Here is a 27,870-nt window from a genome sequence, read left to right on the forward strand (position 1 = left end):
CCTCCCCCTGTAAACCTAACAAAACTATGCAGGACATAGGTTAAAAAAGACACTGTCAACATCAACAGATAACAAGTCTGCTCCCACCACATTTAGGATAAATGGCCAAGCATATAGTGGACAAATGGAGAAGAGTAAGAGGGCCTCATCCTTCTTGAGTCAAGGTCCCTGGAAGAGCTTCTGTGTTCTGGAGTGAGTACACACTCTTAGTTTTTAAAGATCGGAATTAAACCAAAAAGTTGGTCCCTAGTTTCCTGAAGTAATTCAGCTCTAAAGTACAACTTTAGCAAACACTTGCTATACCTGCTCATACTCGTTAAGCAGTTTCATATTTCTAAATGTGATAAATGACAGAGGTGATTCTTATATATCTGCATTTTCAGGTCCCCCACAGGGTCCATCCACATTGAATCAACTGTCTTATCTTTTAAACAGACAATACTACAACCTTATAGTTATATTACAGTTGATATTTTCTCAAAGTGCTCTCATATACATTATCTCATAGTCATTAAAATAATGTGAACAATAAAGTTTTTTTTAAAGGAAAGGGAATGTAGGACTAACTAGGTTTTTTTAAAAAACTCAAGTTGGTATTTCTTTACTACAAAGTGCACATTGCTGTGTTGCTGAGGTCTGTCCAAAAGAATGACCCCATAGAATTTTTTAAATGACTGAATTCTACTGAGTGCTTACTTGGCTCGTGCTCCCATTACTCCACATTCAAGCCCCTTAAGGTCAGAGTGTTAGGAACATGTGCTTTAGAAAGTGTGCAGCACCACACAGGCTGATTGTCGGTCTGAGCCACTTTTTTGCAGTGTCTCACATGGCAGCAGGTATGGTGGAAAGACCCCACAACCATAAAGTCAAGAGACTTGAATTCTAGCCTTGGCTCTGCCACTAATTAACCATTCTGAGACAATAGGCAAGTAACTTAACCATCTTCTGCTAGTTTCTTAATCTATAAAGAAAAGGGTTGGGGTACTGATAGTTTTCAGACAGCACTGGGTGTTTCAAACACCTGGCGAGATTACTGGAGAATACATGGCCGAGACTCCAGCCCACTGGGAATTCTGATCTGGAGTGGCAATATTCCATCAGTTTTCTTGTTTGTTTTGTTTTGTTTTTTAACCCTAGGGGATTCTGCTGTGCATCCTTAGACTAGGTGTTAATAATAGTAGTAGTAGAACATTTATAGAGTGTGCTCATTGTGTGCCAGGCACTTGAGCTAAGTATCTTACAAATATCATCTAATTTAATCCTTACAACCCTGAGGTAGTTACTATTATTATCCCTGTTTTACAGTGAGGAAACTGAGGCTCCCAAGGTTAAATGACTTGCCTTTTAGACCGGCATTAGAGCCTAAACACTAAACCACTATCTATACTGCATCCTTTAAACTCAAAATCTCCATGACTTTAGTTAAATAAAAAATGGGCAGTGCCTTAGCAAAGTCAGCATGCTTTATTACCTGGGAAATATTTTACTAGCCAACTTTCAGATGAATCCTAAGAAACTTTCTATCTAATTTAAATCCTAAAATGCTGCTGGTAAAGGGTCTCCACTATAATGACCTCTATGTACAGAGGTCATCTAGAAAAACACTGAATGAATTTCTTAGGGCCAAATTTTTTAAGGCTAATCTCTGAAAATCATGATGGAAATCTACAGGAAAATATATACATTTAAATTTTACACAAAGCCTTTTAAGAAAATACTTTAGGTAAAGCACAATCAAGATGTATTCAACACAAATCGCTGCATTTTAAAGTGGGAAATCTAAACTGAAGTAATATTATCTGTACATGAAAGGAATCAAGCAGTGGCAGCCCAAAGGCATGTATCCAGATATACAGCATAACCACTTTAGAAAACTGTCAACGCCTTGGGCGAGGGCCTTTGCTCACTGCTTTTAGAATAGTTAAAATTAAACCGCACTTTTCTAGAAGCAGTTTTCTCTGCTTTGGATTCAAACCTTTTAATTTACATAAGGGTCTGTGTTTGAGCTGGTCCTTTTCAAGTAGAAAAAGGAAAAACCTAAGTTATGCTTGTTTAGTAAGTTGACAGTGCCTCTTTAACCTGAACCTTGAGCCCTCAACCCCTGAAGTTACATAATTCAAGCATCATGTGGACGGGGTGTGCTCCAATAGTCAATGACACTCTTGACAGTGTTGACAAAAATCAATTCCATTTATATATTGTGCACCCACTGTAGGCAAGACAGCTAGGTGCTGCCCCTGAGTAAGACACAGCCCCCACCCCCTACCCTTCAGATTGTTGTTGGGCAAGAAAACTAGGAGCCTAAATCCTAAATACACTCAGTAGTGTTTCTCCAAGGCTTAGTTCCAGAACTCTCAAGGGAAAACAGAGCCCTTGCTTAAAACACAAAAAACAAAAAAACCCTGAAAAACAATTACAGTCCCTTAACTTGCATCCCACAACAGGGATAAACCTAAAAAGCAGCATAATAATATATTCTAAAGTTTTAGCTTTCCCATCCTCGACCTTAAAAGGCTAACTGCTAAAACGAGTTCTTCAAGTTTATGGACATGTATGATGAGCGAGAATGGCAGGAAAGAAGGTGACAGAAGGACTGCTGGTTTTTACATCTGAGTTCTCTTCCATCCACTAGGAGGAGATGAACCTGATCACTAGCTGCCTGTGCTGCAACTGCAGGTGACATACTGTGGGGATCACCCAACACCTGCCAGGAATGCCCAGCACCACGTGTCTCCTCTGATCCTCTTAACCTGGGCCTCCTTTGGAGCAGCAATGGTTAAGAATCAAGGTTTCCTTTCTTTCCAATGAAAACTCAATTTTGTTCTTGGTCAAAAATGCCAAAGTCTATTCAAAAAATAGTTTCCCCCTTAGTATTCTAGCCCAATTCATATAATCTCAACAATTCTTAATTTCATTAATATTTTCTACTCAGCAAATAAGATAATGGAAAACCATTCAGCATAACAACACTGCACTAAAAGAGCTTTCCAGAGAGGCTCTCCAAGGGATAGCTGCATACTTACTTGCAACACCCTTGAGAACATGTACTATTACCTTAATTGAATAGATTAAGAGATGAGGCTGTGGTTTGACAGTGTATCAATGACAGAGCCAGGAAGAAAACTCACTGCTCAATGTTGAATTCCTATCTTCCTAAGCTAATATTCCTTTGAGAGAATAAAATAAAAATACATGTGTATTGAGCTCTCCTTGGGGAGGATGGGGGAAGTATTCATAAAGCTTTAAAAAGAGAATGAAGCAGTAACTGGAATTAGACCCGATACCAAGAACATTAACAATACCTAACTCATTAGATTCACTTCCATGCCATCCTAATTAGCTTCCACAATTATAACTAAGTAGGGAAGGAAAAGGCCTATTTTTCAAGGGCAAAACATATTTAAGGATTAAGTCATTAGGTTCCCAGGGTCTACCTGGTGCTCCCTGAAAATGACTACTCCTTCAATTATGCATTCTTAAAATAGAAGTGAAATGACAAAATAAATAAAGAATATTCCCAATAAGATCTGTACAAATAAGCACAATGATTGGGTGGGGGGGGGGGGTAGGGAGGAATATGTGAGAGAAAAAAGCATGTGAGAATAATGTGGGGGTGATTCACTTCAAATTCATAGAGAGGAGAATGCCTCTCCCTATTCTCTACCTAGATTGGGCTTAAGGTGATAAGGGAGGGGAAAGGTACAGAGAAACAGCCATTAGGACCAAGCCAGCTTTTCCTCTCAGTCACACACAGGAAACTGGGTTTCAAGAAAAGACCATCTCCCTGGTATTTTAGTTGATAAAGAAAAATACACAGCTGCTCAAGTCTTTGGCCAGTATGTCAGTATGCAGGGGAACTGTATCAGAACAGGATTCATTCCTTTGTGAGAACCTGTAGGGACTACTATTTTCAAAATCAACACTGGTTAATGCTCTGAATGCTACCAGGAATAAAGGAAGACAGCCTGCCCAGCAAAAGACAGAGAAGAACCACTAGGGAGACCCCTGTACTTATGGTTTACAGATAGCCACCAACAGGCAGGAAGCTGATCCTGGTCCATTATGAAATAATACACCAGACTGGGAGAAGTGACTTCTGCTCATCTGTGTAAGATTTTGGAGAAGGTTTTCAATCTCTCCGATTCAACTTTCCAGCATTCTTTACTTCCTGCACTGATACACCAGCGGAAAACAGGACAGAGGCATTCAGATAGGGCCATATTTCCCAGTTTTATGTTGTAGCACTCTGATTTGCAGTTCTTATTACAGCAGCAACGGCCTTGTGGAAGCAAGGCTAACAGCTGCTTCCAACAGCCCTGAACAAAAATTTCTCTTGGTACATTTCCAGCTTTCTTTTCTTCTGTCCCACCGAATTCATTAGGTAAATTGGAGCATAATCACCATTAGTACCTACCAGAGCCCCAGATCTGGGTGCAGCTGCTGCGGTCTTGCTGAGAGCAGCCCTGCCTAGCACCTCCCAGCATTCCAGGTAGGGATGGCCTGCATTGCCTTCCTTATGACATACACACGTTCCCTATTTTCCAGTGCAGTTTCCGACCCTGCCCACTACTGCCTTGCCCCCACTTAATTTACCTCTCCTATACTTATGTGGTTTGCTTTTTATTTTTGAGATGAAACTGTAAACGTTGAGAACTCAGGGATCTGAGGTACTTCACATAAACACACTCAAGTATGAGTCTTTCATTTTCTGAAAACAAGAACACAGGAAAACAAGTCCCTTTCCCTCTCCCCTCAGAAATGTGTGCATTTTCCCACCAGGCTAACAGTGGCTACCTCTGCACCACATCACTGATTTCCTGTACACATGACAGTAAGTTATTAAGGACAGGGTTTGTCCCGGGCACACCAGCAGCTGCTGAAGAAACCTGTAGCTCCTGCAGGCTGAGTTCCAGTTTGCTCACAGCCTCTCGGAAGGCAAATTTGTTGCGAGTTTGAGGGATGCAGTCCACATAGCCTGAGCAGTAGTCAAGCAGCTGGTGTCCAGTGTCTACCAGCTGGCTGTTGGGCACAGGTTCCGTGATTGCACTGGACAGTAGGTCAGCACATTCCAGCAGGGCCTCTTTGCTGATTTTGTCTGCTGAGATTTTCTCAGCGGCTTGTTTGGTTTTTCTCAGAGCCACTTTAGTACCTGCTGTGCCGTTGGCCATTTTGGCTGGCGAGATGGAACATGTGGGCAGAGGCACTTGAGGTGGAGGCATCACTGGCCTCCCAGCTTTCCCACTGATGGGCACTGTGCCCGGAGCTGCCTTCTTTCCTCCTTCCTGTGTTTCTGACGTGGACTGTCCTGCAGTTAGGGCAGTCGGCTCTTCTGTAGGGTCTGTGCAGATGGACGGATGCTGCAGTAGTCTCATCACTGGTGGTGGGGGTGGGGCACACTTTGGTTTTACCCGTCGGGGTCGGTCCTTGTCTCCAGAGGATGTGACCTGATGCTCAGATAAGAGCTTGAATTTATTCCCCTGAGAGTCTGTGCCAATGAGCTGCACGTCAGCTGGAGTGTGTTTCAGAGTGGGTGAGATAAGGACTGGCACTTTGTGGTTGTGAGTGGTTGGGAGGATGGGGGCAGCCTTGGCTGGAGAAGGCCAGCCCGGCTGCTCTCCATCCTCTGGAACTCCAGCCATCCCAAGTCGTGCCCCACCATTCTTCTCTTTGCCCTTGGGGGCAGCTGCCACTCCAGCCACTCCCACCCCTGGAGAGTCCTTCTCTGTAATGGCTAGATCCCCAGAGGGTGTTCTGAGAGGAAGAGCTGTGGCTCCTCTGGGCAATAACTTGGCTTTTGGTCTGTCCCTGCTTGGAGCAGCACTTTCCTCTGATTTTTTTGGAAGCATGTCATTGGCCCTGTCCACGTTCTCTTCTGGCTGAGAAGAGGTGGACACTGTCCTTTCCAGCTGCAGTTTGGACCTCTGGCAGTTCCTGGGAAGGGTCATTGCCATCCTATCCTGCTCTGGAAGCCCTGAGGACATGGAAGATGTAGAGTTTGACCTTGGAAAAGGCTTGGAAGTGTCATCACTGGCTGTGGGTTTACCTGCTCGTAAGCCCAGTGTCTTTTTGATTAAGCGTGGTGTAAAGAAGCCTGTGATGCCAGACCACCCACCCCCAGCAGTGCCACTGCCCCCACCCCCACCACTGTCATCATTACAGAGGTTCCTCTGTGCAAAGCTCCCCCCATAGCACTTGGGTGGCACCAGATTCGCCTCTTGCTGGGCAGGAGTGAAAGAGAACCCATCAGCATGCTGTAGAGAAGCAACAGATGAGAAGTTACCCGTGAGTTCGTATTTCTTATGGGGCTGATTCTCCATTTCTCGGAAGGAGCTGCTGCGTTTGGGGGGTGTAGGAGCATTTCTCTTTTTCATGAAGGAGCTGAAGAAGCCCCCCTTCCTATCCCTGGTGAAGCATGTCTCTTTGGCATCTTCCAAGAGGCTGCTGGGTGACTTGTCTCTTTGCTTTCGAGGCAGTGCTGGGGATCCACTGGAGGCCTGTGCACCTCTGATGAACCCTGATGAGAAATGGCTGATCAGTAAATTAGAAGACAAGAAGTGAATCTATTAATTTCAGTTACCGAGGCTGCATTATGAGTTTTGTCAGCATTTATCAAATGTCAGGTGTCGGCAGGACTCAGAGGCAAATAATAAATACATTACCATTTCACAGTGACTGGTGTTCCAAATGTGATGTGAGTTAAAAACGGGGGAAGATAGGAGGCCAGGCGCGGTGGCTCATGCCTGTAATCCCAGCACTTTGGGAGGCCGAGGCGGGAGAATCAGGAGGTCAGGAGATCAAGACCATCCTGGCTAACATGACGAAACCCCATCACTACTAAAAATACAAAAAATTAGCTGGGCATGGTGGCGGGCGCCTGTAGTCCCAGCTACTCAGGAAGCTGAGGCAGGAGAATGGCGTGAACCCGGGAGGTGGAGCTGGCAGTGAGCCGAGATCGCACCACTGTACTCCAGCCTGGGCGACACAGTGAGACTCCATCTCAAAAAAAAAAAAAAAAAAAAAAATGGGGGAGGAGATAACCTGCTGGTTATTACCTCAACACTCATCCTTTCTTTAAAAACCACTGCGCAACCTCTTCTCCTCTATCAGGTTCAGCGAAGTTTTTGACAGAACTGTAAAGATGATACCTACTTGGGAACTCAGAGGTAAGGAGATGAAACTGGAGCCAGAGTTGTATGTTGGATGGATAGCCAAGGGCTTCATGGGTGGGTAAAAGAGATGCCATGTTTTCCTCAGGGAGGACGGGCATGAAAGTGGACATAAAAGCCTCATACCCCATGCTTCTTTAAACAAGGCAGTTTCTATTTTGATTCTACCTGCTAAGGAACCCATACCTGGTGCTAAACTGGAAGCAGAATTTTCTGTGGCATCTTGTGCCCCTTCAATGTTCTCCTTGTTCTCTACCTGTTTCTTCAGTGTCCGAGTCTTGGAAGGAAGTATAGGTAGCCGGGGCAGGTACGGAACAACAGATGATGAGGAGGCGGCTCTCCCAAGCTCCTCAGCTACCTCTGTAAGGAAGACAAGGGGACCGATACAAAGAACAATTTCATAGCAGAAAAAGGGAGTTCTTTTCAGAAAAGGCACACAACTGAGAAAGAACTGGCAAATAGAGTACTAAAATACATACACGGAATCATAAAGTATGTACTCTTTTGTCTGGCTTCTTTCACCCAGTATCATGTCTGTAGGTTCGTCCACGCTGCTGCATGTGGCAGGGGTTCTCATTGCTGTGTAACATGCCAACTTGTGAATATACCATAATCCACCTGTTCTCCTCTTGATGGATGTTTAGGTTGTTTCCAGTTTGGAGTTACTATGAATACGTTGCTAGCATCATCCTGCTATGTCTTTTGGTTCACAATGTTATGCACGTCTGATTGGCACAATGTAGGAGAACTGGTGGATCACAGGGTATATGTACATTCAGGTTTATTAGGCCCTGCCAACCTGTCCCCAAATGGCGATACTATTTTGCATGAAAGCTGTGGTTACTCTGCATGCTTGCTAAAATTTGATGTTATTATTTTTTGTTTTTTGTTTTTTGTTTTTTCTTGCAGATGGAGTCTCACCCTGTTGCCCAGGCTGGAGTGCAATGGCGTGATCTCCGCACACTGCAACCTCTGCCTCCCATGTTCAAACGATTCTGCTGTCTCAGCCTCCCAAATAGCTGGGATTACAGGAGCCCACCACCACACCCAGCTATTCTTTGTATTTTTAGTAGAGATGGGGTTTCACCATGTTGGCCAGGCTGGTCTCGAACTCCGGAACTTGTGATCCACCCGCCTCAGCCTCCCGAAGTGCTGGGATTACAGGTGTGAACCACAGTGCCCAGTCTTTTTTTTTTTTTTTTGACAGGGAGTCTTGCTCTGTCGCCCAGGCTAAAGTGCAGAGGTGTGATCTCAGCTCACTGCAACCTCTGTCTCCCGGGTTCAAGTGATTCTCCTGCCTCAGCCTCCCAAGTAGCTGGGATTACAGGCACCCACCATCACGCCTGGCTAGTTTTTGTATTTTTAGTAGAGACGGGGTTTCACCATGTTGGCCACGCTAGTCTCCAACTGCTGACCTCAAGTGATCCACCTACCTAGGCCTCCCAAAGTGCTGGAATTACAGGCGTGAGCCACCATGCCTGGCCAGCCTGATTTTAATATTAGCCTTTCTGGTAGGCTGTGGATTGGTATCTCATTGTGGTTTGATTTTGTATTTCTCTATGATGAATAATGTTAAATATGGTTATTGGACATCTGGATATCCTCGTTTACTAAGTTAAAGTTAACCTTTAACTCCTTTCCATGTCAATATATCCAAGAAGGCTGGGCGCTGTGGCTCACACATGTAATCCCAGCACTTTGGGAGGCCAAGGTGGGTGGATCACTTAAGGTTAGGAGTTCAAGACCAGCCTGGCCAACATGGCGAAACCCCATCTCTACTAAAAATAACAAAAATTAGCCAGGTGTGGTAGCAGCTGCCTGCAATCCCAGCTACTCAGGAGGCTGAGGCACAAGAATCGCTTGAACTTGGGAGGTGGAGGTTGCAGTGAGCTGACATCGCACCACTGCACTCCAGCCTGGGTGATAGAGTGAGACTCTGTCTCAAAAAAAAAAAAAAAAAGTATATATATATGAATATCATTTTAAATATTCGGCTATATGGTTGTAATAATTTACAGGCCACCAGATATTTAAGTTGTTCATAATTTCTCACTATTATAAACTATACTCTGATGCAACGTCCTTGTAGTTAAAAGTTAAAAATATAATTCCAATTTTATGAGACACAAAGATGCACTGAAAATAGCAAAAAAAGTAACACAGCAATAGTAAAGGTCAAAATTTAATTCAATATCATGAAACAGAGTCCCAAACTACAAAAGTTGATCATTTTTGAAATGTAATTACCATTATCCCCACCACCACCGCTACCCAGAATTAGTCACCAACAGTAAATCCAACAGATTCTCACCTTCAGAAATGCTGGAGTCATGGAACATGGTTTCAAAAGCTTGGTGTGTTTCAGCAAAAGAGGGCCTATCGGCAGGGCTCCACTTCCAGCCTATGTAACAGAAGAAGAAAATATTAAAAACTCTGCAGAAATTCAATATCCAGTGGTATATCTAATAATGGGTTCTACGCATCATGACATACACTTACTAAAGTACAGTTACAGCATGTTCACAATGATAGCAACATAGCCATTTCTCAGCTCTAGACTCAGACGTATAATGAATCCACTTTCTAAATTCCTTTTTTCTTTGAGACAGTTTTGTTACCCAGGCTGGAGTGCAGTGCCATGATCTTGACTTGATGCAGCCTTGACCTCCTGGGTTCAAACAATCCTCCTGCCTCAGCTCTCCAAGTAGCTGGAACTATGGGTGTGCAACACCACGCCCGGCTAATTTTTTTTTTTTTTTTTGAGACAGAGTCTCACTCTGTCACCCAGGCTGGAGTGCAGTGGCATGATCTCGGTTCACTGCAACCTCCGCCTCCTGGGTTCAAGTGATTCTCCAGCCTCAGCCTCCCGATTTGCTGGGGCTACAGGCACACGCCACCACATCTGGCTAATTTTTGTATTTTTAGTAGAGACAGGGGTTTCGCCATGTTGGCCATGCTGGTCTTGAACTCCTGACCTCAGGTGATCCACCTGCCTCAGCCTCCCAAAGTGCTGGGATTACAGGCGTGAGCCACTGAGCCCAGCCAAAGTGAGCACACACAGCGATCTCAAGCTACTGTATTTTTTATGTAGATGGGATTTTGCCACATTGCTCAGGTTGCTTTTGAACTCCTGAGCTCAAGCAATCTGCTCACTTTGGCCTCCCAAACTGCTAGAATTACAGGTGTGAGCCACCGCACCTGGCCATGAACCCACTTTCTAAGGCTGGTGCTTCAATTTAGCCTCATCTCCTATTCCCTCTAATAAAAGGATGAGGAGAAACAGGGAGATGGTTTAGAAAATGGCAAGCTTTCTTCCACTTGAAAATAAAAGAAGTAAAACCTGTCTTCAAACTCAGCCTAACCATATAAATAATCAACTGTATATATTCAGAAATATAAAAGGATATCAAAAAGGAGGATCTCAGAGTTCATTTTTGACAAAGTGCAACAGAGAACGTCAATGTTCAATGAGGAAACAACACAGACTTATGTTCAAACACAACTGCAATTGGGACCAGGCCCGGTGGCCCACATCTCTATTCCCAGCATTTTGGGAGACTGAGGTGGGCAGATCACTTGAGACCAGGAGTTCGAGACCAGCCTGGCCAACATGGTGAAACCTTGTCTCTACTAAAAATACAAAAATTAGGCCAGGCGTGGTGGCTTACACCTGTAATCCCAGCACTTTGGGAGGCTAAGGCGGGCGCATCACTTGAGGTTAGGAGTTCGAGACCAGCCTGACCAACATGGCAAAACCCCATCTCTACCAAAAATACAAAAATTAGCCAGGCATGGTGGCGGATGTCTGTAGTCCCAGCTACTTGGGAGGCTGAGGCAGGAGAATGGCTTGAACTTGGGGGGCGGAGGTTGCAAAGATTATGCCACTGCACTCCAGCATGGGCAACATAGCGAGAGTCCGTCTCAAAAAAAAAAAAAAAAATTAGCTGGGCATGGTGTGCGTGCCTGTGGTTCCAGCTACTCAGGAGCTGAGGCACGAAAATCACTTGAACCCAGGAGGTAGAGGTTTCAGTGAGCCGAAATCGCGTCACTGCACTCCAGTCTGGGCAACAGAGCAAGAGTGTTTGAAAAACAACAACAAAAACAAACAAACAAACAAACAAAACCCTGCAATTTAATCCACTATTCACTTTCCTACTTTTTCATCTGCAAGCAATTGGATGCTTCTTTTATCCACCACAGAGGTTATTCTTATGCATTCTTTAGCAATCATTTTTATCTAGTTCAAAACAGCCCTCCCCACCTTAATCTCTAACCTCAATTTCTTATCTTATTAAATATGCAAATGTCTCTGAGAAACTGGGTCAATATTTGGGCCATAACAACTATGCTTAGGATTCCAGTAAGATTCAATAGTATATGATACAACAACTGGCTGATCAATGATAAACTCTTTAAATGTTATGAGGCTGGATTCAATCTAACAACACTGAGAGGAGAAATGTTTCTAATTTTGTTAACTATTCTGAACTGCTAGCTTATGCCTTCAAAATTAAAACATGCAAAAATACTCACATGCTCTCATAAGTTCATAAACCTTAGGGGGGCAACCCTCAGGCTGTTCCATTCGATATCCTTTTTCTAGTAGGTCATAGACCTGAGACAGGTCAATACCTGGATATGGTGACATTCCATAGGTAGCAATTTCCCACAACAGTACCCCAAAAGCTGCATAAGGAATTTAAAAAAGCACTTAGTGTTTCTTCTCCGATTATTTATTTTACATAATTAGGTGATTCTCTTTCATATTTTAGGTAACATTCACACACTGTTACAACAACATTAATATAGAATATACTCTTTTATCAATTCTTACAGCATGACTTGTCCTTCTAAAATATTTGCAGCAGGAATGCTGCAGATAATCAAGACAGTTTTATTTAAATTTCCCAATTTTTATTTAGATTTCCTTTACTATACGAGGGAAAATAAACTATGACCATTTAAGAAATCTGAGACATAATCCAACTATTCTTAGAAAAGTTTTTGATATACGGTAGTCACCCCTTATCCATGGTTTCACTTCCCACAGTTTCAGCTACTCACAGTCAACCAAGGTCCAAAAATATTAAATAGAAAATTCCAGAAATAAACAATTCTAAAGTTTTAAATTGCATGCTGCCCTGAGTTGCATGATGAACTCTCAAGCCATGCTTCTCCTTCCCGCCTCGCACATAGATCATCCTTTTACTCAACATATCCACACCATAGATGCTACCCACCCCTTAGTCACTGAGAAGACCTCTCGGTTATCAGATCAAAAAAAGATTATATATCCAGGGCTTGACACTATCCTTGGTTTCAAGCATCCAAGGGGGGTCTTAGAATGTATTCTCTTGAGGATAAAGGAGAACCACTGTATCTAATAAGTATAACGGTTTTAAAGTCAGCTAATATAAGAGGAATAAAATAAAAACAGATTCATTTAAAATCAGACAAAATTCAGAGCAGAAAAAAATCTGTTTGATTTTGTCACAGTTATTTGAGTTTGAGATTTCTAGTAGAAAATGACTTAGAATCCTATGACTATTTCTATTGGTCCACAATCCCAAATTTCCAGATTGTTCAGTCTACTAAGCTTCAACCAAATCATATTACTTCTCAGAGCAGTAGAAACCAGATCAGTTAGGACAAATTCTAGAGGAAACCTCATCACACTTCCCTTGAAAAAAAAAAAAAAAAAAAAAGCTCTGTGTCACAGTACTCTGCAAATGAGTGATAAAACCTAATGTGAGGCCATGTGCAGTGGCTCACGCCTGTAACCCCAACACTTTGGGAGGCCAAGGCAGGTGGATCATTTGAGGTCAGCAGTTCGAGACCAGCCTGGCCAACATGATGAAACCTCATCTCTACTACTATGACAAAAATTAGCCGGGCATGGTGATGCATGCCTGTAGTCCCAGCAACTCTGGAGGCTGAGGCAGGAGAATCGCTTGAACCCGGGAGATGGAGGTTGCAGTGAGCTGAGATTGTGCCACTGCACTCCAGCCTGGACAACAGAGCAAGACTCTGTCTCAAAAATAAAAACAAAAAACCTAACGCAGAAATAGGATGCTTTACAGAGAGAGGATCATCAGCACTCCAATGCAATAAGAGATCTAGACTGTGAGCTCTCTGAAGGCAGGGACTTTCTTTTTTAAAACTTTCTTTTTTTTTTTTTTTTGTTTGAGACAGAGTTTTGTTCTTGTTGCGCAGGGTGGATGGAGTACAATGGTGTGATCTCGGCTCACCACAACCTCCAGCTCCCGGGTTCAAGTGATTCTCCTGCCTCAGCCTCCCGGGTAGCTGGGATTACATGGTGCACCACCACGACCCGGCTAATTTTTGTATTTTTAGTAGAGATGGGGTTTCACCATGTTGGTCAGGCTGGTCTCAAACTCCTGACCTCAGGTGGTCCACCTACCTCAGCCTCCCAAAGTGCTGGGATTACAGGCATGAGCCACCGTGCCTGGCCCTAAACTTTCTTCTTTATACTTTTTTTTTAGACAGAGTCTCGCTCTATTGCCCAGGCTGGAGTGCAGTGGTGCCATCTTGGCTCACTGCAATCTCTGCCCCCCAGGCTCAAGCAATTCCCCTGCCTCAGCCTTCAGCCTCCCGAACAGCTGGGATTACTGGCGCATGCCACCATGCCTGGCTAATTTTTGTAGTTAGTAGAGACGGGAGTTCACCATGTTGGCCAGGCTGGTCTCGAACTCTTGACCTCAAGTGATCCACCCATCTCGGCCCAAAGTGCTGTAATTACAAACGTGAGCCACCACACCATGCCTATACATCTGTTTATGCAAGTTCTGAACACAGTCCTGGCAGATAGGAGGTATTTAACAAATGCTTGCTGAATAACTGAAGAAGAATGGCAGGTAAAGGTAGAGGATACTGAACATCATAAGAGAAGCTCTAAAGAATCAAGGCATTTATAAAAAAAAATAAAATGACACAGAAAAAATCCCTTTCAACCTTACCCCAGACGTCAGATTTAATTGAGAAGGTATTGTAGGCAAGACTCTCTGGTGCTGTCCACTTAATAGGAAATTTGGCTCCAGCATGAGCAGTGTAAGTGTCTCCAGTCATCAATCTACTTAAGCCAAAGTCAGCCACTTTTACCACATGGTTTTCTCCCACTAGGCAGTTACGAGCTGCAAGATCTCTGTGGGAAAGAGAACCCTAATGTGATTCCATTCAGATGGTGAGGAAAATGGTCATGAACACTCTATTCTTGATTCTTTGTGTTATAGGCAGAGTTAAGTAAGTGCTGACAAATATGGTAGTATTTTCTGATAATCACTAACACCTTAGAAAGCCACTAATGATATGTCACTGTAGAGCACTCATCAAGAAGCAGAATAAAGCAGGCTTTATAAAATGGGTCCCTATTTATAAGTACACTGGGATAGGTAAGCAATAGATGCTTTTCTACAAGACTAGTTATTTACTAAGGCAGAAAACTATTTTAAAAATTCAGCCACTAGGCCAGGTGTGGTGGCTCACACCTGTAATCCTAGCACTTTGGGAGGCCAAGGTGGGTGCATCTCCTGAGCTCAAGAGTTCAGGACCAGCCGGGGCAACATGGCGAAACCCAGTCTACAAAAAAAAAAAAAAAAACATAAAAAAACACTTAGCCGGGCATGGTGGCACATTCCTGTAATCCCAGCTACTCGGGAGGCTGAGGCGGGAGGATGGCTTGAGCCCAGGAGGCTGAGGGTGCAGTAAGCTAAGATCGCATCACTGCATTCCAGCCTGGGCGATGGAGCCAGCCTGTCTCAAGAAGGAAAAAAAAAAAAAGCCACTAGATGGTGAAAAAGGATCTTGGATACAGTGCTGGGCAAAATAAAGAGAGCTCTCTGGCCAGGCATGGTGGCTCACACCTATAATCCCAGCACTTTGGAAGGCTAAGATGGGAAGATCACTTGCGGCCAGTAGTTTGAGACCAGCCTGGTCAACATAGCAAGACCCCATCACTATTGTAATTTTTTTTTTTTTTAAAGAGAGTTCTCAGGTTTGAGAATAGCAAAGGCCCCTTATTAATACTTTAATCAGAGTACAGTAGGTTTACAAGTTAGAAATGACATTATAATGGGCCTGTGAAATACAAAATTACTTTCTTGAATCATCCAAAATTTTCTGGGAAGGTTCTCACATTCTTCCTTTTATCTGCATGTCAAGCAGGATGGCTTCGTGGTTAGTCAGAGTAAGTTTTACACACCTATGGATGAAATTCTTCTTCTCTAAGTACTCCATTGCAGAAGAAATCTGAGTGGCCATGTAGAGCAGCACAACTGCAGTCACCTCTTCTCGGTTGCATTCTCGGAGGTAATCCAGCAAATTCCCGTATGGCATGTATTCAGTCACAATGTAAAATGGTGGCTCCAAAGTACACACACCTAAAAGTTGAAGAATAATGCTTGTTTTTATTAGCATACATTCAAACACTCCACACCACTTTGGCCAAGAATAATTTGACAATTTTTCAAGTCTAGTTCGGCAGTAATCTTTTCCTTTCTTACGACCACGTTCTCTGAAATTAGCAAAAACTAAGAAGCTGGTTTATAAGGGAGTCTTTGCTTTCACTATATTGTTCTCTGGGAATTCATATGCCTCTGAGTATTTGTCTGTTTGAGCAAAAGCAGAGTTACTTGTATTAATTCTATGAGGGGCCAAGAAAACCAACATGTCTAGAGTTTTATACATGGCCCATGATTCTCCTCCTCAACTGCCCGCTAACAATACTTATTCAAAAGTAATAGCAATTGTGCACATGCTGAAGACTATGTGAGCCCCACCTGCAATACTGCTTTGTAAAATGATTTTCATCATTTCTATAGTCAAGGATTTCACTGATATATGGCAGATTCCTTATAAAAAACCAACAAGAGGTCGGGTGCAGTGGCTCACACCTGTAATCCTAGCACTTTGGGAAGCTGAGGCAGGCAGATCGCCTGAGACCAGCCGTTCAAGACTTGACTGGCCAACATAGCAAAACTCTGTCTCTACTACAAAAATTAGCTGGGTGTGGTGATGCACGTTGAGGCATGAGAATAGCTTGAACCTGGGAGGTGGAGGTTGCAGTGAGCCAGGATCATGCCACTGCACTCCAGCCAGGGTGACAGAGCAAAACTCTGTATTTAAAAAAGAAAAACAAAAACAAAAAAAACCCACAACAAAAAAACACCCCCCACCCTCACCTCCCCAAAAAACAAACAAACCTGGCCCTATTTTAAAAAAGGAAAAGGGCTTAGTAAAAGAGTTCTTTGTGACCTGAACAGTGAAAAGCCAATCTAACATAATACAGCATTTCCTCCTTGTATAGGTAAACTGATGGGAGTGGTCACAGTTTTTAATTTGCTTCTTTTCAACAGTCCTTTGTTTAATGTCTCTTTATTTTGCAAAAACATTTCATGAGTTTTTGGTTCAGTACCATTTTGAACACTTCTGAACTTTGAATCTGGGGCAATTAGTACAAACTGAGCAGTTTTATATACTAAAATCAATCCAGGCCACTGTTTCTTGGGCTATTTTTAAACACAGAACCTACTGATTAAAATAACTATTTATTGAAGTGAATTCAAACCTGCAGCTTCCACCATGGTGACTGAAAAGAAAGGTATTGCGGGGGGGAAAAAAGGCCGGGCATGGTAGCTCATGCCTGTAATCCCAACATATTGAAAGGCCCAGGCGGGAGTATCACTTCAACAACAACCTGGACAACAGAGCGAGACCCTGTCTCTATATTTAAAAAGACAAAAAAAAAAAAAAAAAAAAAAAAAGCATTTGGAGATAACAAGGGGTTATTAAAGGGCAAGCATTTTTGGAGGAAATCTATGGTTCAGGCAAGGTTCCTCACCTAAAAGTTGTACCAGATTAGGATGCTTGATTTCCTTCATCACTGCAGCTTCTTTCAGGAATTCTTCTACCTCCATGGTATCTTCCTAGAAAAAGGGAAAGGTAAGAAAGAAGAAAACGAGAGGGACAAACCCCCAACTTAAAATCATTTGATTCATCTCACAATCCTAAAGCTTCAGCTTTAAAAGTAAAAAGAAGTATCTTTTGAATATTTTAGCATATTACAAGAAATAATTATTATTTTAATTTAATTTTTTTTTTTTTGAGACAGGGTCTCACTCTGTTACCCAGGTTGGGGTGAAGTGGTGTGATCTCACTGCAACCTCTGCCTCCTTGGCTCAAGCGATTCTCCTGGCTCAGCCTCCCAAGTAGCTGGGATTACAGGCATGCACCACCATGCCTGGCTACTTTTCGTATTTTTAGTAAAGACAGGGTTTTGCCATGTTGGCCAGGATGCTCTCCTGACCTCAGGTGATCCGCCCGCCTGGGCTTCTCAAATTGCTGGGATTACAGGCGTGAGCCACCACGCCCAGCCGAAATTATTATTATTTTAAGAAGTCCAACTTATAAAGAAAAATGCTCTGGGGTAAAAATTAGCAGGAGGAGCAAAATTCAGCAATCGTGTCCTATAATCAACTGAAACACAGGAGCCCTGTATTGGATAGTTCAGTTCTCTCACAGTTTACTTCTCCAGACATCTCAGGCTTTGAATGAGGAGACACAGCACTTAGCTGCTTACATACTTATCTTCTTGCTTAGATCATAATCTTCTTAGAGAGCAAGGCCTTATATATTGCTTCACACTCAGAATATGCTTAAGAAACAGAACTGACTACTACTTATAGCTAAAGAATAGCCCTTATGAGTGATATACCAGAGACAGTTACTGAGGCTCTGGGAGAATCAAGTGAGTGAAAACCTTATAATTTGATATTGGGATGTTTAAAGGAGACATATAGTAGTACTACGAAAAAGATTTCTGTGAATATTAAGAAGAAGTGATCTAACTGCAAAGAGACAGGAGGAACAAGAACAAAGGAGAGAAAGGACAGAACAAGAAAGGGGCCCATGACTCTCAGACAAGAATTCTGTCCAGCAGGGGTCATTCTCATGAAGCAAAAGAGCTTATTTTGCTTTTATAACTTTTAATTTGCTTCTAACCTCCCACTAAGATCTACATCAACAGCCTCCAGAGACAGACCTTTCCCACATGTGGGTTTCATTGCATTGCAGTGAATAATCTACCTCTGCATTGTCAGCAATGGCACTAGGGTTAATCATCGCAATTTGCTGATGTGCTTGGCACCAGTGGGTGGAAATGAAAGAAGGGCATGCTGATATTTCCAAGTGATTGAGCACAAAAAAAAAAAAGATGCCTGAAAACTGTAATTCTCAGCAACCCACCTTCAATGTTTTCACAGCAACTGTAAGGCTGTATTTCTTCCAGACGCCAACGTAAACCTCTCCATACTGACCGCCCCCAAGTTTGTGCTTCATGGTAATATCTGTTCGCTCCATTTCCCATTTGTCGTGGATGGGGGACACACCATAGACTGTAGGCTTATTACACTTGGGTGCTGGGTAGTGTAATGTTGTCACCAGCCCATCAGCCACTGTGGAGTGATGGTGTACAAGCTCTGCCAAGGTGCTAAAGCGGCTCTCAGCAGTCACATATACCTGGTAAGAAAAGGAGAAAAGCTAAACAACTTGAAAGAGATTAAGAATTTTTTTTTTTTTTTTTTTGAGATGGAGTCTTGCTCTGTTGCCCAGGCTGGAGTGCAGTGGCATGATCTCGGCTCACTGCAAGCTCCGCCTCCCGGGTTCACGCCATTCTCCTGCCTCGGCCTCTCTGAGTAGCTGGGACTACAGGTGCCCACCACCACGCCCGACTAATTTTTTGTATTTTTAGTAGAGACGGGGTTTCACCGTGTTCTTGATCTCCTGACCTCGTGATCTGCCCACCTCAGCCTCCCAAAGTGCTGGGATTACAAGCGCAAGCCACCGCTCCCAGCCTAAGAATTTTTTTTTAAAGCCCATATTTCACTGGCCTGAAGATATAGATAGGAGGCTATCTTTAAAAAAAAAAAAAAAAAAATTCTGCAGACAGGGTCTCACTATATTGCCCAGGCAGGTCTCAAACGCCAGCCTCAAGCAATCCTCCTGCCTGGGCCTCCCAAGGTGCTGAGATTACAGACTGGGCCACTATACCCAGCAAGAGTTTACCTTAATTGAGGTAAATAAAAAAGTTAAATGATGATTGCAAGGGTAAAGACAGAACTTCAGTTTATTCTTATTTAATCTGCCTTTCCTATTCTTCCTAAATTAGTCTTGGGAAAAACCTTCCAAGATCTCTCTCTGGATAATCAAGCTCATTGGTCTTCAAACATATATATATATTTTCAAATATATGTGTTTTTTTTCAAATATATACATGTTATATAAATATATATATATGTATTTTTTTTTTGGAGACAGAGTCTCACTCTGTTGCCCAGGCTGGAGTGCAGTGTGGCGACCTCAGCTCACTGCAACCTCCGCCTCCCGGGTTCAAGTGATTCTCCTGCCTCAGCCTCCCAAGTACCTGGGATTACAGGCATGCGCCATCAGGCCTGGCTAATTTTTTTCTTTGTATTTTTAGTAGAAACGAGGTTTCACCATGTTAGCCAGGCTGGTCAGGAACTCCTAACCTCAAGTGATCTGCCTGCCTCAGTCTCCCAAATTGCTGGGATTACAGGTGTGAACCACCACGCCCGGCCAGCCTTGAAATACTTTTAAGCCACAAGACTGTGGACTCAACTACAGAAGATAGGTAAAGAAGAGACACCCTGACCAAAGTAGGCAAGCAAGGACTTGGCCTCTTGTAGAAATTTACAAAATACCACCTCAATCTTGTAAAGAACATAACTTGAAAACCACTGATTTAGATTTTTTGGTAAGAGTATTCAAATATCTCATAATTTTAATTACGATGTGCATTTGAGTGTCTAGGCCATTAAAGAAAGAGCCACAATTTACCGGTGGCCAGGCGCAGTGGCTCACACCTGTAATCCCAGCACTTTGGGAGGCTGAGGTGGGCAGGTCACTTGAGGTCAAGAGTTGAGACCAGCCTGGCCATCATGGTGAAACCCCCTCTCTACTAAAAATACAAAAATTAGCTAGGCATGGTGGTGCGTGCCTGTAGTCCCAGCTACTTGGGAGGCTGAGGTGGGAGGATTGCTTGAACCTGGAAGGTGGAGGTTGCAGTGAGCTGAGATCACGCCACTGCATTCTGGCCTGGGTGACAGAGCAAGACTCCGTCTAAAAAAAAGAAAAGAGCCACACTGGATTTCACAGAATTGCTTACAAAATAGTTGTTAATTTGCTAAGCAATAAGAAATGTAAAGTAAGAGGGAATTCTCTGGCCTTCTCTCCCAAGGGAGCTTTAATTTTTATTTATTTTTGAGAAATAAGGGTCTCGCTCGGTTGCCCAGCCTGGAGTGCAGTGACACAATCATGACTCACTGCAGCCTTGACCTCCCAGGTTCAGGTGATCCTCCTGCCTCAGCTTCCCGAGTAGCTAGGACCACAGACATATGCCACCATGCCCAGCTAATTTTTAAAATTTTTTGTAGAGATGAGGTTTCACTATGTTCCTCAGGCTGGTCTTGAACTCCTGGGCTCAAGTGATCTACCCACCTTGGCCTCCCCAAGTGTTAGGATTACAGGCATGAGCCACCATGCCTAGCCTGTTATTTATTTATTTTTTTTAAAGACGCTTTTGGCTGGGCGCAGTGGCTCAGGCCTGTAATCCCAGCACTTTGGGAGGCCAAGGCAGGCAGATCACAAGGTCAGGAGAAAGAGACCATCCTGGCTAACATGGTGACACACCGTCTCTACTAAAAATACAAAAAAATAGCCAGGTGTGGTGGTAGGCGCCTGTAGTCCCAGCTACTGAGGAGGCTGAGGCAGGAGAATGGCGTGAACCTGAGAGGTGGAACTTGCAGTAAGCCGAGATTGCGCCACTGCACTCCAGCCTGGGTGACACAGCAAGACTCCGTCTCAAAAGAAAAAAAAAAGAAGCTTTTGTTTTAGTGTATAAAGTATACAATTCATAAACAGAAAATTGATAATTTTTACAAAGTAAACTTACCCATGTAAACGTCACCTACACCAAGAATTATAACATGATCAGCACCCCAGAAGCCTCCCTTATGCTCTCCAGCTATTTACCCTTGCAAAGACAGCCACTATGCTGACTTCTAACGTCTTAGATTAGCTTCTTCCTCTTTTCTTTTTTTTTTTAAGACAGAGTCTCACTCTGTTGCCCAGGCTGGAGTGCAGTGGCACGATCTTGGCTCACTACAACCTCCACCTCCCGGGTTCAACCAATTCTCCTGCCTCAGCCTCCTGAGTAACTGGGATTACAGGCGCGTGCCACCATGCCAGGCCAATTTTTGTATTTGTAGTAGAGATAGGGTTTCACCATGTTTGTGGGGCTGACCTCCTGACCTCCAGTGATGAGGCCTGCCTCAGCCTCCCAAAGTGCTGGGATTACGGGTGTGAGCCACCGTGCCTGGCCTCTGCTTCTGAACTATATACAAACAGAATCACACAGTATGTATTGTTTTATGTCTGCTTTCTTCCACCCAACTTTTAAAAATTGCATTATATTTCACATACCATAAAATTCATCATTTTAAGGTATACAATTTAGTGGTTTTTAGCATATTCTCAAAGTTGTCCAACCATCACCACTATCTAACTCTAGAACATTCTCATCACCTCATATCCATTAGGAGTCCTTCCCACTCCCCACATCCTCATCCCCTAGCTAATACTAATCCTTCAACTTTGCTGAAGTTGTTGAGTCAGCTAACACTCATCTAGAGTAGGGGCCAGCAAACTCTTCATAAGGGCCAGATAATAAATATTTTAGGCTGTGGCCATAGTGTGTCAGAACTGTGAACTACTCAGTGCTGCCTAGTAATAGAAACCATAGACAATACATGGACAAATGGGTGTGGCTGTATTCCAATAAAATGTTATTTACAAAAAAAAGCAGATGGCTGGAGGGCCATAGTTTAACCTGATGGTGTTGTGTGTAGCAGTACTGTGTTCGTTTCTGTTGTTGAATGAAATTGCATTTTATGAATACCACAATTTATTAATCCATTCTACTGTTGTTAGATCTGTGGGTGTTTCTAGTTTTTGGCTATCACAAGCAATGCTACTATGAACATTCCTATACATGTCTTCTGGCACACATTGCACTCATTTCTATTAGGTAAATAACTAGAACTGCTGAGTCACTCTTATATTATTACACATCTGATTCTGTTCTGTTTGGTCAAGAGGAAACATACTAGGTCTGTATGCTGGTGCAAAAGTGAAAGAAAATTAAAAATTTACTTATTTCCTACTTTGTCATTATGTTTTACAGAAATTACTTCATTTAATCCTTACAACAACCCAATAAAGTGGGATCTAATTACAGACAGGGAAATTGAGACTTATGTAAGGTCACAATCAGATCTGCTTGCTCCAAAGCCTGTGCTTCCCCCACAGCTTGCCTATCACATAGAGGAGAATAGAAGAAATAATTCAACCTAAATTTACTGCTCAACAGACAAACAATGGACATAAGCTCATGCTCTGCAGTTTATAATGTGTAAACACACTGTAACACATCCATTCTAACTAACATGGTTGGTGTTCCCAATATAGAAACTGTTCAATGACTGAATGATCCATTTCAGTTAATATACATTAATGATCGACACCAGGCTCAAAAGTCTAAATTCTTCCACTGTGAACTTTCTGGTAGATATTATTCTAATTTTCAATGATACAATGTTAACTGATAAATTCTATACCAGTGCACTGGGTGTGTATTTGTGTATTGATTATCAGAACAGCTAACTTATAGAGCAGTTCCCTTCATTCTTCACCTTCAAATCTAGCTCATCTGTAAAATATTAATATAATACTGTTTTTAAATTTCTATTACCATATCCTTTTCAAGAGAACAAGCTCTAACATGCCAAAAAGCCCAAACTCACAAAGCTAGTGAATATTTTATTTCATGTCAGACATAAAATCTATTATTTCACTTCAATCATGTTGAATATTATTTCACAGAGCAGCCAGTCCATGCTTAAAGATGGTGACCAGGGAGTCTTACCTTGCCATCTGCGGTGGTATTGATCCTGTAGTGATACACACGTCCCTCGTACCTGAGCGAGATGGACAGCTGCCCAGGGCTACTCTCACTTTCTCGCACCAGAAAGCTGCCATTGATTAGACTGCTGAGCAGATACTCAGCTGCACTGCGTGACACAGGTCCATGGTACCAGGAGTGTTTTTCCAGGCTGTTCACTGGGGTGATGTAGTTGCTTGGCACCCAGCCCTGCCCATTCTTAGAGCGAACTTCACTCCACTCGCCATTCTGGTTGTAACCAAGGACTCGTAGCTTTTCACCTAGCCATAAGGTCATCACAGGATGAAAGAAACGATGTTAAGACTTTATTTCAACTGAAGCAGTGTACTGTCAAACTTTAAACTCACTTAAAAAAAAAAGAATCTAGAACTTTTATGCCAAAATTTTTTTTTAAATAATGAAAACAAACTTGGCTGTTTATCATATCCTGATTGCTCTCTTTAGCTTTTAGCTTAACCACAGAAGTATGGTAAGAAATGGTTTTCTGGCATTTACTACAGGGTTTTAAAAGTCTATATACAACTTTAAAAATATCCTTCGGAAATTCTACGTATGGCAGACAGGTTACTAAAATGACTGGAAAAGGACACAGTGTTCACTCTTCAAAAGAAGAAAATTCACTTTCCCTCAAAACAGTTTATCAAGGAATGTATCTCACATATGATTCAATGTTAACAACAATCAAGGATTAGGGATAAGACATGTGAGATACAAAGTGACTTCTAAATTTCACTTGGCACCAAGGCAACAAAACCACTGATGGAAAAAAACAAAAACAAAAACAAAAAATGAACAAACAAAAAAAACACGGACCACAGAGTTTTCAGCAAGAAAACTGTTTAGTGGGGTGAGGGAATGGGCAGTTAGGACTCCCAAAACACAATCCCTTCCAGAATGCAAGTTTAAAAATAGCTATAGCTTTCTGATTTCCTTCCTAGTTCCCACAAAGAATGAATCACTCCTTTCCATTCCACATTAAAATCAGTGTGTGGAATGGCAAGCTCACTCTGAAGTTGGAAACCAAAACCCAACTCACTCAGTGTATCTTTGCTGTCAACTTCAATGATCTTAATTTTTCTATTAAAATTGTGAACATCAAGTTCAGAGTTCAACATATAACTTGCCCCGATACTTGCAGCACAAATTAGGTTTCTTTGGCAAAACAGAAAAAGTGAAAGAGATATCACTAGTGATAAATAAATGTTAATCTAAAGAATCCTTGTAGTGCCTCAGGCTCTTATCTCTAAGAGATGCAAGGCTTCCTACAGCGTTCACATCTACTTCTTCAGTGTCAGAAAGTAGAAGGAAGCCAAGTCAATCAAAAGCACGTGGCCATGGCTGAGCGTGGTGTCTCACGCCTGTAATCCCAGCACTTTGGGAGGCTGAGAGGGGCGGATCACCTAAGGTCAGGAGTTCGAGACCAGCCTGGCCAACATGGTGAAACCTCGTCTCCACCAAAAATACAAAAAAATTAGCCAGTCGTGGTGGCACATGCCTGTAATCCCAGCTACTCGGGAGGCTGAGGCAGGAGAATTGCTTGAACCCGGGAAGCTGAGGTTGCAGTGAGCCAAGACTGTACCACTGTACTCCAGCCTGGGAGAGAGAGTGAGACTGCCAAAAAAAAAAAAAAAAAAGGCACATGGGCAGAAGTATCAGGCAAAAGTTTTTAGGAGAATTAAAAATAATTATCCTTGTAACCATCTGTCCTTTTTTAGTGGCCTTCAGAAACGATTCCATAGAATAACTTTCTATTAGACACCATCTCACCTTAGACACATGGATATGAGATGAGAAAAAACACAAGAGTATATGTACATATATACACCTATGGGTACATATAATATACATATATACAGATAAGAGTGAGTCTGGTGTAGCGGTGGATATGCATAAGTGCACCAATACTAGCCAATCATATTTACAGGAAGAAAAAAAAAGAATCCTGCTAGAAAAACTGAAGAAAACCTATTGCTCTATAGCTTTTCTCTATTAGTCCACATGAACTAAAAACAAAGAATATTAGTACTTTGTATATATATATCTATATATACATTTTTTAATATTGTTGCTTCCTTGAAAAGAATTGGTAATGACAGGCTATCATAATTAAGATACAGTCAAAGACCCCAGGATTTTTTGTTTGTTGTTCTCTTTTTCTGTCAGTTATCAAGAAAATTTTTCTGCCCTGGAAGTTTTGACTACCATGAAAACTGACAGGGGGATGACTAGTATGGATTCAAATATTGGCCAAACTGGCAGAGCAACCCTAGGGAGAACTTTTTTGTTTGTTTTGAAACAGGTCTCCCTCTGTCGCCACACAGCAGTGCAGCGGTGCAAACACAGCTCACTGTAACCTCAACTTCTCAGGCTCAAGTGATCCTCAGACCTCAGGCCCCCAAGTACCTGGGTCTACAGGTGCATGCCACTGCCCTTGGCTAATTTTTAAATTTTTTGTAGAGACAGGGGTCTCACTACATTGCCTAGGCTGGTTTTGAACTGCCAGGCTCAAGCAATCCTCCTGCCTCAACCTCCCAAAGTGCTGAGATTACAGGGATGAGCCACTGCGCTTGGCTGGTAGAACTTTAAAAAAAAAAAAATTCAAGCAAAATATCATTTTCAATCAAAAACTAAAGTGTTGCTTTATTTTTTAAATATATTTTCTTGTCTTTTAAAATAATAAAATAGCTTTAGTATGACATCATTTTAAATTAGTGAGAACCTGATATAAAAATTTGGCATTCTGTGGATTTTAAGAGAAACCACTGTTGGTCATAAGATAAAGGCCAGTCATAACTGATAACTGAGGAATCAACAGTCTTTATCAATGTTTCCTTGATGACTGGGCCATCTTGAAAAAACAACAGGAAAACGTACCTATGAAAGAATTTCTGAGTCATTACTTCACAAATTTCTCCAGTGAAGAATCAGTAAAGGTAAAATCAAGTATATTGCAGTCCAAAGAGACTACTACACAATATAAACTTTCTGGCTGGGCGTGGTGGCTCACACCTGTAATCCCAGCACTTTGGGAGGCTGAGGCAGGCGGATCACAGGTCAGGAGTTCGAGGCCATCCTGACCAACATGGGTGAAACCCCGTCTCTACTAAAAATACAAAAATTAACCCAGCGTGGTGGTGCGTGCCTGTAATCCCAGCTACTCAGGAGGCTGAAGCAGCAGAATCCCTTGAACCCAGGAGGCAGAGCTTGCAGTGAGCCGAGATTGTGCCACCGCACTCCAGCCTGGGTGACAAAGCGAGACTCTGTCTCAAAAAAAAAAAAATTCTTTGATGTCTTTTGTTCTATCCTCAAACTTTACGTAAAATGTTCCTACAACTGCATAAACACAACCCCCACATACATAACATGTATCATCCTGTCCCCAAAACTACCCAAAAGCAGGAAGTAAAACTGACACTAGGAGATGATGCACTTTTACTTTCAATTTTAATTCTGTCCTATATACAGTTGGCCAGCACATGCAACTACCACGAAGGTTAGACTCACTATACACCTATTCTTTTGGTTTTGTTTTGTTTTGTTTTTTGAGATGGAGTCTCGCTCTGTCGCCCAGGCTGGAGTGCAGTGGCGCAATCTCGGCTCACTGCAAGCTCCGCCTCTAGGGTTCACGCCATTCTCCTGCCTCCGCCTCTCCGAGTAGCTGGGACTACAGGCGCCCGCCACCACGCCCGGCTAATTTTTTGTATTTTTAGTACAGACGGGGTTTCACTGTGGTCTCGATCTCCTGACCTCGTGATCCGCCCGCCTCGGCCTCCCAAAGTGCTGGGATTACAAGCGTGAGCCACCGCGCCCGGCCTGTTTTTGTTTTTTTAAGAGACGGCATCTCACTCTGTCGCCCAGGCTGGAGTGCAGTGGCACCATCTCAGCTCAATGCAACCTCCGCCTCCCCAGTTCAAGCAATTCTCCTGCCTCAGCCTCCCGAGTAGCTAGGACTACAGGCACATGCCGCTACACACGGCTAATGTCTTTTGTATTTTAGTAGAGATAGGGTTTCACCATGTTGCCCAGGCTGGTCTCAAACTCCTGAGCTCAGACAATCCACCAGCCTCGGCTTTCCAAAGTGCTAGATTACAGGCGTGAGCCACCGTGCCTGGTCATACCTATTGCAATTGAACTGTGGCTAAGATGAGCCATGTTGCCAGACCTCACTGCTACTCAGAATGTCTGCGAACTTGACTGCCTATCTGAGGACTGTTCATTCATTACCACTCCACAGTGAGATTAAGAACTTCAACCAAATGTAAACCAACTACGTCACTAAGCACACTATTTATTATTTAGTTCAGCTAATAGTTTTACCTTTTGGAGCAAGGCTTTCTGCATGAAGATAGTAGTCCAGTGTTCCACATTCTGGCATAAGCATCTTACCTTGTTGTGGACCATTTTTGAGTAGCACTGGCCTAGACAACATAAATATCTATTGTTTGTGTTTATATACATCAGTGAAAGGAATGGTAGGAAAGGTTTATTTGATTTCCATTATACTAATATTCTCAAGAGAGTGGTAGTTTATTTCCGTGGTAAATTCTTATAAAAGGGAACATTAAGAACATGACCAAATAAAATCACCCATTATTGATTTTGTGTGTGTGTGTGTGTGTGTGTGTGTGTGTGTGTGCGCGCGCGCGCGCGCGC

At 42.7% G+C, this 27,870-nt stretch overlaps 1 protein-coding gene across 13 annotated transcripts in view; it reads right to left on the reverse strand.

Moving 5' to 3' along the window:
- Window positions 1-4,686: 4,686 nt before the first annotated feature.
- ABL2 (ABL proto-oncogene 2, non-receptor tyrosine kinase) overlaps window positions 4,687-27,870 on the reverse strand; it is a 115,821-nt gene continuing 92,637 nt past the window's right edge. For 5 of the 13 annotated variants that reach the window (XM_055255718.2, XM_055255716.2, XM_055255719.2 and 2 more), the window contains 9 exons: window positions 23,182-23,477; window positions 18,426-18,698; window positions 17,023-17,107; window positions 15,385-15,562; window positions 14,144-14,328; window positions 11,700-11,852; window positions 9,478-9,567; window positions 7,353-7,526; window positions 4,687-6,514 (listed from right to left, as the gene is read on the reverse strand). In XM_055255718.2, the coding sequence (XP_055111693.1) occupies window positions 4,791-6,514; window positions 7,353-7,526; window positions 9,478-9,567; window positions 11,700-11,852; window positions 14,144-14,328; window positions 15,385-15,562; window positions 17,023-17,107; window positions 18,426-18,698; window positions 23,182-23,477 (3,158 nt within the window). In that variant the 3' untranslated portion in view covers window positions 4,687-4,790. Of the gene's footprint in view, window positions 6,515-7,352; window positions 7,527-7,549; window positions 7,915-9,477; window positions 9,568-11,699; window positions 11,853-14,143; window positions 14,329-15,384; window positions 15,563-17,022; window positions 17,108-18,425; window positions 18,699-23,181; window positions 23,478-27,870 lie in introns of those variants that run through there. The other 8 variants (XM_055255724.2, XM_055255722.2, XM_055255723.2 and 5 more) reach the window with 4 other exon arrangements.

This window comes from Symphalangus syndactylus, chromosome 12 (assembly GCF_028878055.3).
Source record: "Symphalangus syndactylus isolate Jambi chromosome 12, NHGRI_mSymSyn1-v2.1_pri, whole genome shotgun sequence".
Classification (NCBI taxonomy): Eukaryota; Metazoa; Chordata; class Mammalia; order Primates; family Hylobatidae; genus Symphalangus; species Symphalangus syndactylus.